Source organism: Pyrus communis, chromosome 14, assembly GCF_041283825.1.
Source record: "Pyrus communis isolate YQ-2024b chromosome 14, ASM4128382v1, whole genome shotgun sequence".
Classification (NCBI taxonomy): domain Eukaryota; kingdom Viridiplantae; phylum Streptophyta; class Magnoliopsida; order Rosales; family Rosaceae; genus Pyrus; species Pyrus communis.
Window position 1 is genome coordinate 18,582 of NC_142578.1, and position 15,688 is coordinate 34,269.

The 15,688-nt window shown below is 36.8% G+C and overlaps 2 protein-coding genes across 2 annotated transcripts; one reads left to right on the forward strand and one right to left on the reverse strand.

The window, feature by feature from the left end:
- Window positions 1–5,521: 5,521 nt before the first annotated feature.
- Window positions 5,522–7,995, reverse strand: LOC137724308 (leucine-rich repeat receptor-like protein kinase PXC1). Its single transcript, XM_068463049.2, has 3 exons — window positions 7,110–7,995; window positions 6,449–6,844; window positions 5,522–6,288 (listed from the first exon to the last, which is right to left on the reverse strand). Exons 1-3 carry the CDS (start codon window positions 7,993–7,995, stop codon window positions 5,672–5,674), a joined length of 1,899 nt encoding a protein of 632 aa, XP_068319150.2. The 3' UTR covers window positions 5,522–5,671.
- A 1,934-nt stretch (window positions 7,996–9,929) lies between these two features.
- LOC137724317 (sm-like protein LSM8) lies at window positions 9,930–12,108 on the forward strand. The gene is made up of 6 exons (XM_068463060.2): window positions 9,930–10,018; window positions 10,665–10,744; window positions 10,917–10,957; window positions 11,076–11,150; window positions 11,574–11,626; window positions 11,758–12,108. The coding sequence occupies exons 2-6, from the start codon at window positions 10,708–10,710 to the stop codon at window positions 11,846–11,848; spliced, it is 297 nt and encodes a 98-aa protein (XP_068319161.1). The 5' UTR covers window positions 9,930–10,018; window positions 10,665–10,707; the 3' UTR covers window positions 11,849–12,108.
- Window positions 12,109–15,688: the final 3,580 nt, after the last annotated feature.

Consider the following 15,688-nt stretch of genomic DNA (forward strand, 5'->3'; position numbering starts at 1 on the left):
CAACAACATATTACCCATAGCCTTCAAGAAGGCTTCACAAGACTTGGAAGTGAAACGCGCATTCCAGTGAGGTACAATAATGACGGCACACCCTATAACCGAACAATGTGATTCACAAAGCCCAAGCAAGCTGATTCATTGAAAATTTCTCTCGGATTTAGCAAAAGGCTGCCGAGAAGGCTGAAAAAACACTCAAGAATTTAAAGATCAAATAAAGTCCATCAAATCTAGAGTACAAGATAACTGGATTGAATGCGTAACTTTTGATGCAAGAACATGTGTGAGTACCTAACTTGATTCTATGGTGGCAAGTCGAGATGGTTGAGCACGGACTCGACTCGATTAGTAGTCTAAAGTAATATGATAGACGAGAACTTAAGACTTTTTCCCATTCCAATATTCAAAACAACTTGTTACAACGATAACCTTAAGGATATTCAATCACTAGTGGTATGATTCGCTCGATAGGGTGTTAATGGGTGATTGAATGACTCATCGTCTCAGCTAAAACTTTCGAACCTGAGTGGTTTTCCGGAACAGTCTATCTGCTTTAGAAATGGTACGAAGTGTTGTAGGGTAAACACAAACCCAAAGTTGACTAGAATGTTTTCTAGTACCAGGAGGTGAATATGGGATTATGGTCGAAATCGAAGTGAATCGAGACGTTAGTCTAACGAAGTCTAGAATGAAGAATTATGCCAAGCAGTCAAAAGTATAGTCTTCGCGAACTGGTAGATAATATACTGAGTGAGTTGATCAACAAATACTGAAACGTCATCATAGTCTCCACATGTACAAAGTGGTTTATACAAGAAATCTACGGTGACGTTCACCCATTTCCATTCACATACCCAATAGGTCCTTGACAACCTAAAAATGACAACCATGGAAATTTCTTCCCACCTTCAAATAGGAATAAAAGGAAATTAAGATAAGCCCGATGGCTTTCATATCTCTGCTTCCATTTACCAGTAAATCAGACATTTCCTCACATATTCAGCGATATCCTATCCAGACAATACCAGTAATAAAGTAGACGAAAAAAATGGTACAATTTAGTACTGCCAGCATGCATAGCATACGTTGAAATGTGAGCCTCATCAAGAATTTTCCTTTTTCACAGCTTCATTACCCTTAGGCAAAAACAATTTGTTTCTTATCAACAGAGTTCCAACTCCTCGGACTTTCAAATCCCGTCTCATGTCATCCGACACTTGCTCCTTCAAACTCGCCCATTACTGATCAAACTCATTAGGCTTCCTACACGAAATCTACCGATACAGTTTTGACTTAGAAGTAGGCCAACAATATTCACCGTGGATCGAGCGCCAAAGTAAAGCCAATTCCTCAAATAGAAAACAATAATGGAACATGGATAGCTCGAAGGGAGGTAAGTTTTCTGACTAAGAGCATCAACTACGACATTTGCCTGACCAAGATGATACTCGAAGTGCAATCAAAATCACCGATAAGTTCCATCCACCTCTTTTGTCTCAAGCTCAACACCTTCTAGGTGAAAACACATTACAACTTCTTTGGTAAGAAATGATGCAACATTTCTTGTTGTAAAGAAAACGTCACCATATTTTACAGCAAGGGAAATTGTTACCAACTCTATGTCATGAATAGGATAATTCTCTCCCTGAGGTTCGAGATGTCCAGGAGCATAAGCAATGACTTTCCTATGCTACATCAGGAAACAACCTCAAACATAACAAGGATGCAAAACAAGAGACTTAAAACTCACCACCAACCTCAAGAAAAACAAGGACAGAGCATGAGTAAGACGATCTTCTAAGCTCCAAAAAGTTATGTTCCCAACTTTCGTCCCACATAAATTTCTACAAAGAAAGGGTGTCATTAGGTTTTCTAGTAAGATGGTAACCATTGGCTCAAGGTCGTAGATAGGATGGTTCACTTCATGCGGTTCCAACTGTCAACAGGCACACGCGTTACTTGGTCATGATGTATCAGTGTGCAACTAAACATTTAATAAAACATCACTATAGAATTCAAAATTTATCGATGTCATCGAAGAGTGTAGGAACAACGATCAGGTGAAACAATACTTTAGTTGTTAGAAACTTCGTTCACCTTCAGCATCTCAAACAAAATTGACTTGTTTCGTAGTCAAAAAGGAAATAGGGCTATGCTCACAGAATCGTTAAGAACTGCCGATAGAAATTGATAAGACCAAAGATATTTCGTATTTCACAACACCTTGCGAGGATTTTCAATTTTCAACAATCGCAACCTTTTTGGAAATTGATAAGAATAGCGTTTACTACAATAGAGTCTCCTAACAAAAGTATCTAATCTAAACAAAATCAATGTTTGAAGAATTTGGGTAAAGCTGACTATTGATATTTAGTGAACTTGACCTTGTTGTTGGAGTAGACAAGAAGGTTATCAATAAGAAAATCATGAATATGTCAGAATATGGGTGGAATAACCGGTCGGTTAGGTTCATGAACATCACTGGAGCATTCGTCCACTTCTTAGGAAATGCAATCATCGAGAAATCTTTTGAGGGTCTACACAAATTCCCTTAGCAAAAACAACAAGCTCGAGGACATTGATTCGATCCAACCAAACTAACACTTGCTAAACTTCGCATACAACTGGTGTTTACTCACTTTCTCCATACGAACTTCAAATGTTTTGAGCAATCTCCATATAGATACGACTCTACCCGCCATTCCTAGGGAACGCAAGTTGCAGAGTATCATCCTCGTTTCAGATCTTCAGTTGGTCTTAACCAAACTTCCTTTCACTGAGATTTTTCTATTTCACATCACTTCAATGTAAATCCGACTTTGCCCGTCATTCCTAGGGAATACAAGTTATAAAGTATCGGTCCGTTATTGAAAGTCGTCAATCATTCCATTTCGTCACCTTTGAGGCACAATCCTGACACGAATTTTGTACTTCAAATAAGATATGACAATTCAAACAAAATAAGGTTTACACAACTGCGCTGAAAGAAACCAAATACGGAAGCAGTGACATCCAAATGATATCAAAACCGAACTACTACAGTAAAAGAAGATCCTAAGTATGCTCTATATTAACTAAGCTCTTATACCAATCTGACACGCCCCAATCCCGGTGTTTGAAGGACAACGGGATGGCCACATGCTAGCCAACACCTGAGGGTGACGCAAGCCATTTCATGAATGCATATGCTGAGAACATGTAAAACATGCATATAATTTTTGTGCGTAACAACGCAATGTAATATCAAAATACAAACCTTAACTAAATAATAGTAATATGGTAAAAGTCACTAACCAAATGAGAATATTCAACTGCCAACATTTAAAAAGTGATAATGCATGAACATGTTCAGAGCATATTACTCATTTGAAATACAAGCGGAAGAGATATTAGAAAGTGTGATTACAAGAGATGTCCTATGCAGAGAGAACGACACAATTTCACTGATATGGGAATGCCTCGCAGCTCGGATCGTATGCCTCGTTCCTAGGTCTTAAAGGGGGTGCAAAACAAAACATGAGTGGATCAAGTTTATATATAAGTAATACTAAAGCCATTACTCTTTGAACATACTAACCTCTAAATTTTAGAAAACTCATATATAGCATAATAAGTAGTAGGTTTTTTGAAAACTCTAGCATGCCATAAAACCTTCGTAAAACACATATACATATTATATATAGTGTGCTTAGTAGTGGTATCATAATCGCCCGAAGGTACATCCATCGCCCACCTAAAGCCACATACATCACCCCTCCCCCCCCCCCCCCCGAAGGCACTACATCGCCCACCCAAAGGCACATTGTATGAATATCCACTAAGTAAGCACAGAAAATCATAAACATAATCTTTAATATATCATCGGAGCTCAATAGCTCAAACATCATATCATAAATCTATAGGAGCGTTCTAGCTCAAATCATCATCATAAACCATGTTCATAAATATATATATATATATATTCATAAATATTTCAAAGGACATAAATTCGATAAAGCATGATATTTCATAAAGCATAAATCCGATAATTCAATAAACGTTTCATAAAACGTAGTCATAAAATCATGTTTTTCATGTATGTATTTCTAGTAATAAAAACATGCATTTTAAAAGTGGTCCACTCATAGATACTCCGTCGCCGAATAACCATTCGAACTAAAGAGGACACAGTTACCATTAACAAACGCACCTAAATATATAAAAGGACCAATTAGTAAAACTCTACAAAAACAATTGAATTTGGGAAAATGGAGCACGGATTTGGAAGCAGGATGTCGAAATTAGTCTAGAAGGGGTTCTGGCCAAAACCCAAAAAAAGTCAACCAAAAGTTAACGTTGACAAGTCAACGGTCAACGCTGACCGAGAAGTCAACGGCTCACTCATCTGAGCCGAGCCAAGTCAAGCCACCGGAGCTCACCGGAAACTGGAATTTTTGGCCATAAGTTTGGACAAATTTCAAGGCCTCGTAACTTCATTTTTTTTTCTTAACCAAATTTGACCCATAATATATCAAAATGAAGATAGGAAAGTGTTGAACAAGATTATACCTATTTGAAAGCACAATGGCTGCTAGAGATGGCCAGAAAATGGCCTGAAATGTGATTGGTCCTCGGGAAAACTAAGGAAACTTGCCAGAAACTGGGTAAACTTTAAAATGTTTATAACTTCTTCAATACTCAACAAAATTGAATGATTCAAAAATAAAAATCATACTTCTCGATGATGCAAAGAGAATGGTGCATTTATAAATGGCTAACTCATCGTGTTTTGGCCGAAAAATGGCTCAAAAGTGGCATCCTCGCCGGAAAACTAGAGAAGCTTTCCCTATGAGTTCCAAACATCACCAAAACTTCTCAAAACTACTTCCAAACACACACCAAGACACAATCTACAAGTTTTGGACCAGTTTCGAAGCTTACCTTCACCAGAGAAGGTGAGAACTCGTCGGAAAACTCGGTGAATAATGGTGAACACTGTGCAGCGAGTTTGGAAGGGTTTGGAGGGTCCTCTTTCGATTCTAAGTTCACAGCGGTGATGGTGGGGTTGTTGTTGTCGTTATTGTGTTGTTTTTTTGTGTGAAAAGCCCTCGGGGAAGGTTGTTCCAGAGAAGGCTGAGAGGAAGAGAAGTAGAGAGTGTAGAGAGAAGTGAGAGTTAGAGAGGGAGAGACAAATAACAGAAAAGAAAGGGGAAGGGGAGGTGTCATGGGACAAAGGGGGAAAAGCAAGGGGACCAAATTTCATTGTGGGTCCCAATGGCTCACAAATTAAGGCCATTGAAGACGAAACGTGAAAAATTATGAACGGATTCTAACATATCCTCAGTTTTATACGATTTATTCCAAATAAATGAATATCGTACTTCTTCTCAAAAAAAAAAAAAAAAATTCAAAACATATAACGTCAGACAAGTATTAAGAAAATTCATTTGAAAAATAAATAGGCTGTGTAATTGCTAGAATTGAAACCATTAAAGGTACGAATAAATAATCGAAAAGCTCAAGCTTTCCCGCCTTAATGAGCTAGTGTAGTGTACAGGACTCGATTCATTTATGTTGTGGTTTGTTATAGTTGTTACACATTTGGATGGAACACACTTGATGCAGCAGAGCATAACTCTTTCAAAATCATTAAGATTGGAATAGTAATAGCTATGAAAATCAAATAATACATTCATTATTCTCTGCATGTCATTTCTTGGATCTTGAGTGAATTAATCTCTTGTATTCTCTTCAATACTTGAACCATCTTAGGCCTCTTCTCTGGTGTCATGTCTGTACAGTCTAGCGCAATCTGTGTCAGCTTCAACATGTCATCGTGGTCATCCTTTGCCGCCAGTATCTCTACATCCAGAATATCAGTAGACCAATCATTGTTCACCACCATTCTAACCCAATCGGAAAGATCATCGAAGGTTTCATCATTTCCCGGAGAAACTTCACCCGGGATCCTGCCAGTAACAACCTCCAGTAGGATTATACCAAAGCAATAGACATCGGCTTTCTGAGACAACTTCTTCCCTTGAGCAAACTCTGGTGACTTGCTGATGGCTAAATCCTCGGAGGACTTTCGCGAGGGCAGGAGTGGTAAGAATCCGAAATCTGTAAGCTTCAAATCGTAGATTTGGCTGTTTCTTCGTTGGATGACGAGTACATTAGACGAATTGAGGTTGGCATGAGGGACCTTTTGGGAAGGCAAGGATTGGTGAAGGAAAGTGAGGCCCTGTGCTATGTCTTTGATTATCGACAGTCTTGTTGCCCAATCCAAAGGTACTCTTCCTACTCCTCTGTCCTCTAGCAATTATATATATATATATATATATAGACACACACGTGCATGCATGAATCAAGTTAACATAACTCAGTTTCACATTTAAGTTATAATTATAAGCAACCAGATGATGCTTAATTAATTGTGATTTTCATGGGAAAGAATAAAAAGTTAATAACTGACCATGTAAGAGTTGAAACAAAGTGCGGCCGCCAGAGACGAACTTAGAGATGACCAGCTTCTCCTCCTTGGAATAGTAAAAAGAGAGAATCTGTACAAGGTTTTCATGCCTCAGATTTCCTAGCAATTGCATCTGCTGGGTAAATTCCTTTTTGCTCAACTCATTCATGTTTTTAAGTCTCTTCACGATGACAACAAGACCCGATTCCAGTGCTACTTTGTATGTAGAGCCAAGTTTCCCCTTGCCTAACACTTGTGCAGATGCCCTTAGTAAATCATCCAGGTCAAAAGCTGCTGGCATCTCCTTGTCAAAAAAATCTAACTCAACCCTCTTTTCAGGATCCCCCAACCTCTCCAAATCTGGCATTTTCTTTTCTACCCACCCTGACGAACCATCTCCTATTGCTCGGGACAAAAGTCAAAAAAATTTAAATTAATGCAGAGCTACTAGTACTATATATACATACATACATACATACATATATATTTATAGTTGTGAAAAGCAGTTCATCAGTTCAGTTTCATGTGATAAATTCCATTTCATTAAGGTTTTCATCAACTAATGTGCATTCGATACCAATAATCGTTATATATACACTCACACACACATATAGGGTAGTATCACAGAACATTATAAGGTGTTGGTTAAGTGGTACATATATACCTGCCTGTTCCTCCTTTGCCGCTTCTTTTGTTTGCATCTTCCCGCAATAACATAAGAAAACAAATATGATGATAAATGGAACGAGCGCAGCCGCAGTGGCAATCAAAGCAACACTCCACACTTGGAGATTGTTCTTGTTCTTGGGTGGAATAATATTTGAGGAAGGAGATGGCGCAATGACGGCCGGAGATGGGGATGGAGGTGGAACTAGTGGACATGGTGTCTCCAAAGGAATTCCACAAAGATTTGAGTTATGAGAGTAGGAGCTTATTGGGAATTTTTGCAGCACACCCGTTTGAGGAATTGGACCCACGAGATGATTATAAGAAACATTGAATCCTCTCAGCGTGAGCTGGCCAAAAGGTGGAATTTTGCCATCCAAAAAGTTGTCTTGCAACTCAAGCACTCTGAGGTTAGGCAATTCGGTATACTCCAAGGGAATTGAACCCCAGAAGTAATTGTAAGACAGAAGCACATCTTCCAAGTAAACCAGATTTGAGAGATTTGGAAGAGGGCCGGAGAGAGTATTGTTTGAAAGGGTAAGTTTGCTCAACAAAGTTATGTTATGTAGAAATGCGGGTGGAAGGGAACCTGCCAGCTGGATTCCTTGGAGGGCAATGTGAACAACGTGCCCATTTGAACAAGCAATACCAGCCCATCTGCTGCTGTTGTTGATGCACGGCGGACCGCTCCAGTTCCCATGTAAATTGGAGTTCGAGCTTACGGAATCTCTCAGCTTCAACAGCGCGTCTCTTTCTTCTGGGTAGTATTCATCAACTTTTGAAGAAGATGTAACAAAATTCACGGCTGATGTTAATGGATTCTCTCTGTATAAAATCAGCATCACAATAACAATTAGTGCGCTTTTAGTTTTACGCAGATTCATCACGACGACTAGGAGGACGATGAAGAAGATGGATCATGGGATTGATTAATGGCGATCGAGAAAATAAGACATAATCATGTCAAGCAGGTTGTGTCTAGCCTGCTTGGACGTCATATCCTCGTTATTTTATTAATTTTTATGATTGTTTGACGAAGAGGGCAAGGCATGGGTTGCAAAGATATCCATTTTATAAACAACGCGACAGCTAATGTTAGATTAGTTTGTGAACCATTAGCCCCCATTTTCCCAAGTTTAATTGTAGGCAAAGACCCATATATGAGACACAGTATGTAATGAAAGGTATATTATATTAACATCTCGAGGAGCAAGGGAATGTCAAAGGCCGTGGGAAGTAATGCACTGCAGTTGCACCAACAATATATATATCCCATTTTCCCAAGTTTAATTGTAGGCAAAGATCCATATATGAGATTACAATATGCAATGAAACGTATATTATAAGGTATTTGTTGATTTACCTCTAAATTTGTATGCATATGCCAATTTTTTTCTTGAACTTTCATTTTAGTCGATTACCCTTTTAAACTTTTTTAATTAGCCAATTTACCTCTTGAACTTGAATTTTAGCCAATTACCCCCTTGAACTTTTATAAATAACCAATTTCCCCCCTGGTGTTAGATTTTAAGAAAAATTCATTCAATTTTTCATCATTTTTGCCCTTATACAATTGTTATGTGTTGTTTCCATGATAAAGATGGATGGAAAATTGGATGAAATTATTAAAATCTAATAATAGGGGGAAATTGGCTATTTACAAAAATTTAAAGGGATAATCAGCTAAAATTATAGTTTAAGGGGGAAATTGGCTAATTATAAAAATTCAAGAGAGTAATCAGCTAAAATTAAAGTTTAGAGAATAAATTATCAACTCTATACAAGTTCAGAAGATAAATCGACAAATATATCGGTATATTATATTAACATCGTTAGTAGCAAGGGAATGTCAAAGGCCGTGGGAAGTGATGCAACGCAGTTGCACCAACAATATATTAACTTTACATGTTGTCAAGATTCTTATTCCAGCTCAGCTCGGTAATAGGTTACGCTGTCGGTGGGTCCCTGTCAATACTGTTATTGTGATGGATTTTACAGTGTATTCGGAACATAGTCCAATACACCACATATTATTATACAATTGAAGAGACACTTGAAAAATTTATACTGATATGTGATGTACTGTCCCGTATTCTGCACATACGAAAAATTTATGTTGTTGTCATACCATGAACAGCTTCAACTCAGTTAAATTTACATGTAACTTCATAGTTCATGTCTTTCTTTTTGTCACACTTCATAGTTCATACTACATTATGGTCGGAATAAGAATATGTATTAACTTAATTATTCAGTTATTGTTACCAAGGAGGGAGAAGGTGGGTAGCTTTTCACTTTTGCCGGTAAGCTCTTTGTTGTTATTTACTTGGTAAAAATGCTTAAGATACTATTTATTTAAATTATATTTTGTTAATTACATGATGTGCCATGGTTGAACCTTTTCATCAGTGATTTAATAATGGGAATTTTAACAAAAAGCTTCCAGTACTGTTAATTTTAACGAAAAATCATATTTTTACATTAAAAATTTAATCCTGGTACTATTCACTTTACCCTTTATTTTTTCTTTATCGTTAAAACTCAAAGTTTTCAAGCTATTTTCATTAGTTTATCTTTTAATAACACCATCTATCAACTGCCACATCTGATCAAATTGATCTACAAAAAATATTTTAATAGAGGGTTACTCTAACATCATCAATATTTATTTAAGCCCGTACCACTGCCAGGTCCAAATGGCCTTGCCGGGTTTTCTTACATAGTCACATTAAAGCTAGGAGTCCAAAGGCCCACCCTAGCCTTCCAGGCCCAGTAACACAAAGTGTGATCCTAACCAACCCCAGGTATTTAAGCTTTTAGGTTTTTTGGTTCTTCAATTTTCTTTCAACTTTCCCTCTTCTGTCCGACATCAGCAATATCAGTCAGTTTAATCTTTGCTGTTCAAAGGTATGTCTTCTTTCGGATAAAAGTTATTGCAGTATTTTGGCCTTTGTGATTCAAGCTTGAACATGTATTGCTACTAGGGGTTGCGACTGTAATAATTGGTATCGATTTTATTTATTTGTTTTTCAAGCGAAATTCCGAAGGCTTAACACTTCAGCGCTTCGGGGTGTTTTACAGGTTCATTATTTACTGATAGGAATGGTGATTTTGAGAACTGTCGGTGTCTAGGAGGGACAAGCTTATGCTTTAGTTTTCGGAAAGCATTAACTTGAAATCAGGAAAAGTTTAGTTTTGTTGTGTATAGGGTTTACGGCTTTTGCTATTGAAAGAAAGATTTTGTTTTTTTACAACGGCACACTCAACTCAATTGCTGTGATGTGGTGACTGGTTTTGTATTGTATGTTAATTACGGTTTTTTGTTATTGAAAAAATGAAAGATTATGTCTTGGTAAAGACTGGTTGGGATTGGAGGTGTCAGGTTTGATCTTTGGGATTATCTATAACACTAATATACCCTTTATTACCTTTACCCTTATAAGGCTACAATGAATGTCTCCTGGCTCCAACTTTAAAAATTTCTTGGTGTTTTTTATGGATTTTGTTTCCCTTAGATGGGTGTTACTGATTCTGAAATTTCTCTCTCTTGCAGTTAAACTTGTTCATTACAAGTCTTGCACAGAAAACTCAGAAATATGTCGAGTGGCCCTGGTCTTGAGTCACTCGTTGATCGTATGAAATCCTTCACTCTCCTTTATTATTTTTCAAATATCGATGCTTTTGATTCTTATGCATGAATATAGTTAATCCTTCTATCCTATAGCCCAAGTTTGTGCACCATTAATGCAGTATATATGCTGTGAGCAGTTCAAGTTTCTCTCTTTAACAACATTTCTATGTGCAGAAACAATTTCAGTTATCACAAATGATGGACGGAATATTGTGGTATATTACACACTAACACAAAAATGCACCTTCTGCGCCTTACCAAAATTCAAATGTACCTTTTACATCTTATTAATCGAATCGGTTTTTTGTGAACAATTTTTTGTTTTTATTTCAGGGAGTCTTGAAAGGCTTTGACCAGTCTACTAATATCATTCTCGATGAATCTCATGAACGTGTTTTCTCTACAAAGGTTTGCATCTTCACTGTTACAAGCTTCCCCTTTCTAGCGTCATCTTTGTTTACTCTTTTTTGTAATTGGACAGAAGGAAAGGGATGTGGAATCTACTTTCTGGCAGGCGGAAGTATTTCTGATTTTTCCCAATTTTGAGCATTTGTTGTTTTCCTCATGACATTGAGGATCTTAAGTGTTGAATAATACTTCTGTGTTTCATCTCTACTGCTACATACTAATTCGGGTTTACATATGGTTTCCAAATCAGCACATACAAAGCATACATTCGTTTTATTGTCCCACTGGCACTGGGTTAACTTGTATTTCTTAATTGGTGGCACAACTTTTTTCCTACTTATCTGTCTTTCCCAGTCAGTTTTCGGGTTTGCTATGGAATCATCAACTTGACCCAAAAAAAATTCTTGTATTTCTGACTGACAGGAGGGTGTTCAGCAACTCGTGTTGGGGTTATATATAATCAGAGGTGACAACATGTAAGTGTCAAAAACTTTTATTCTATTTATGATAGTTTCCAATGGGTTGACGGAAGTAATTTGGAATGAGTTTCTACAAATATATGTATGTACTTCCCTTGTAAGTTATCAGTATCTTCCAATTGTTGCAGAAGCATTGTTGGGGAATTAGATGCAGATCTTGATTCTACTGTTGAGTGGTCGAAGATGAGAGCTTATCCCCTCAAGCCTGTCATCCACTGATTCAGCATGAAAATCAGAGCGGTTGTAGACTCGATGAATTGTGACCTACCAAATAAATGTTGTGGCATATAGGTATACAAGGATGAGATTCTGTTTTGTTATGTCCATGCATAATAGGTTTCAAAAGTGTTTTCTAATCATATCATTTTCTGAAACTCCGATGTAATCAAGCAGAATTATTAGCAAAAATCTTACAATTTGCTACCTTTTTATGACTTGGTAGCCAAGTACATTATAAAAATAAGAGTTTTTATCACAAATGGTCCCTGAAATTGATCCTCACCGTCAAGATGGTCTCTGAAATTGAAAATTAATCAATGTAATCCCTTAAAATAGGTGTTGCAAATCAATGTGGTCCTTCTGTCATAATCCTGTTAAAAATTTCGTTAAGTGCTGATATAGAACATAAATGAGCCTCACAAGATTTAAGGGTATTTATCATAAATGGTTCCTAAAATTGACTCACATCATCAAGATGGTCCTTGAAATTGATTCACATCATAAAGATGGTCCCTAAAATTGAAAATCGATGGATGTAGTCCTTGAAAATAGGAGTCACAAATTAATATGATCATTCTGCCATAATTTTGTAAAATTTTTTGTTTTGTAAATTCAATATAATCTTTCTGCCACAATTCTATACAATGAAATTTTTTTTTTCTTATACTAGGATATACTCCGAAGAGAGATCCCTTCCATAAATTCTCAAAGGCACAAGGCTTAATCAAATCCTAAGAGGGGTTTGGAACTAGTTTCCAATCAACAATATACGCACCTCAGTTATAACGTCATTATCTCAAGGCAGACCTTGCTGTTCTTTGAGTCACTAGACCACCAGGGAAGCGCTGAACAAGCTCTCCAAGATTAAGGTTGTGAGAATGTTGATCGTCTAAATGTTAACGTTGATATTTCAGAAGTCGTTGCCAATCAGTCATGTCGTCACCAAAGGTGATTTCAATCCAGGTGAATTGTGTCGAAGTGTGTAAAGGTGGATGTATTGAGATTTTTTTTAGAAAATAAACAGCGATGGAGGTAGAGGAATGTGGATTAGGATCGAAGGTGATTATAGGACTAGATTTTTGGGTTCACAACTTCTAATTAACTACTAAATTATTAAACTTATTTTGTAATTTTTTTTAAATTTAATTAGACTTGTGTGATCCATTTGTGTCACATCAGCACATAACATAATTTTTGATAGAATTGTGATGGAATTACTACATTGATTTGGGACATTTACTTGCAGGACTACATTGATTGATTTTCAATTTCTTTCAGGGACCATTTTGATGTCGCATGTCAATTTTAGGGATCATTTTGATGTCACGGGTCAATTTCATGACCATTTGTGAGAAATAAGACTTATGAGACCCATTTATGTGCCATATCAGCACTTAACAGGATTTTTAACAGAATTGTAATAGAATAACCACATTGATTTGCGACACCTATTTTCAGATACTACATTAATTGATTTTCATTTTCAGGGACCATCTTGATGGTGATGGTCAATTTCAGGGATCATTTGTGATAAAAACCCTAAAAATAAATTTGGTTTGTGCAAACTCAGCCTATGTTGATGAAAAATTGTAGTCAATATAACAAGAATGCCGAATTCGATAGACCACCAAGAAAAGTATTCCAGTTTGATTGTGTATGGTTATATTAACTAATGAATCAATATTATATATTTTACCCTATTCTTAGTATAATTTGGTCATTATTTTTGTAGAATTTTGATATTTTGTTATTATATTTTCAACATAGGATATTCGACTTCCTCTGGTACAAAACGTGATCAAACGGAATAATTTTGGAGTGATTCAAATTGGAGGACGTTCTTGTGTCTCTTGGCTTGTTTGTTTCAAAATTTGGGATTTTTCTACCAAACGGTTATTTTCTGGCGATTTATTAAAGAATCAGTACGCGTTGCTGAAAAGTGACATTTTTGGGCTTTGATGCATTTTTTGGAGTCCAAGATGACCTCGGATGGGTTCGTGACCTTCTGGAGAAGTGTTCAGAATAGTCCAAGCTTTAAATCCAGTTATTTTGGGCCAGTTTTGGAGCTGTTATGGGTCCAAAACGTTGCTGTGCAGATTTTTGGGCGAATTTACCAAGTCAATTTAGGATTATGTTTCTTATTTTATTTCAATTTATTTGGTTCCCTAGTCTTATTCTAAGACCTTTTTCTATGAGGATTATAATTGGGAGTAGTATAAATAAGGCTTTTTAGCCATTAGGGGAACAAATGCAACATTGAGAGAATTTAGCAAGCTTTGGAGAATTTTAGACTTTTTACCTACAAGGTGTTTTCATTCTTTTTCTAGTTAATGATATTTTCTTTGATTTTTATTATGAGTATGCATAACTAATTCCTTTTGCTAGGGTTAGGACATGAGCCTTAACATGAATATGTGATTTTATTAATTTGATTATGAATTGATGCATGCTAGCTTTGAATTATTAATCATTGTGATTAAAACTATCTATATATTTTAATGATTGATCACCATTAGGATAGTTAGACAAGTAATTTGATACAATTTATGTTGGAACATCACCCCTGAAATTGAGGATGGCTTCTTGTGATTAATAATTGTAAGTTCACTTAAGGCGAACATCACACTTTTAAGGGTTACATGGTTTTTTAAAAGGTTTTCACAAAGTTTAATGAGTCTTGCATGTTTATATTTAATCTGAACATCACAGACGGGTTGCATGTAGGATATATGTTTTCGCTTGAACATCATGAGAAAAATATGCATTAGGAAAACCTAACCTTCAAGGCATGTATATGGAAATTCATAAGTAATTAGTATAATTGCATATGATTGTAACAGTGAGGCTAAGCCCTAGTTTTTCTTTAAATTGATTTTAATTTAAAAACGTTTTTCTTCTTTGCTGCTATTATTTCCAAACTTTTAGATTTCTTTTATTGTTAATTTAATCATTTAAAATTTAAAAATCTCAAATCTTTGATAAAAATTTGTTTTAATATTTAATTAAGAGTTGATTTATTTACGAATTAGTCAAACAATCTTTGGCGACAACAACCTTTTAACATCCCACATCACCCAAGGGAATGGATCATGTAAGCCTTATATGTTTATTCTCATCTCTACCTAGCACGAGGCCTTTTGAGGGCTCATTGGCTTCGGGTTCCGTAGGAACTCCGAAGTTAAGCGAGTACGGGGATAGAGCATTCCCAGGATAGGTGACCCACTGGGAAGTTATAGTCTAAGTTCCCAGAAACAAAACCATAAGGGCGTGGTCGGGGCCTAAAGCGAACAATATCGTGCTACAGTGGAGTCGAGCTCAGGATGTGGTGGGGGTCCGAGGCGGGATGTGACAATTTGGTATCAGAACCAATCCATGGCCAGAAGTGTGCCGACGAGGACATCAGGGCCTAAGGGGGTGGATTGTAACATCCCACATCACCCAGGGGAATGGATCCTATAAACCTTATATGTATATTCTCATCTCTACCTAGCACGAGGCCTTTTAAGAACTCATTGGCTTCGGGTTCCGTAGGAACTCCGAAGTTAAGCGAGTACGAGGCCAGAGCATTCCCAAGATGGATGACCCACTGGGAAGTTCTTGTGTGAGTTCCCAGAAACAAAACCGTGAGGGCGTGGTCAAGGCTCAAAGCGGACAATATCGTACTACGATGAAGTCAAGCCCAGGATGTGGTGGGAGTCCGGGGCGGGATGTGACAACCTTGCATGAGTGATTATACTACAATTACCCTGTATTCTTGTAAGTACGCAGGTACTAAAAATCCTATCATTAACATTGATAGGAAATTAATTTATGCACATCTTTTTTTCTTCTACACATTTT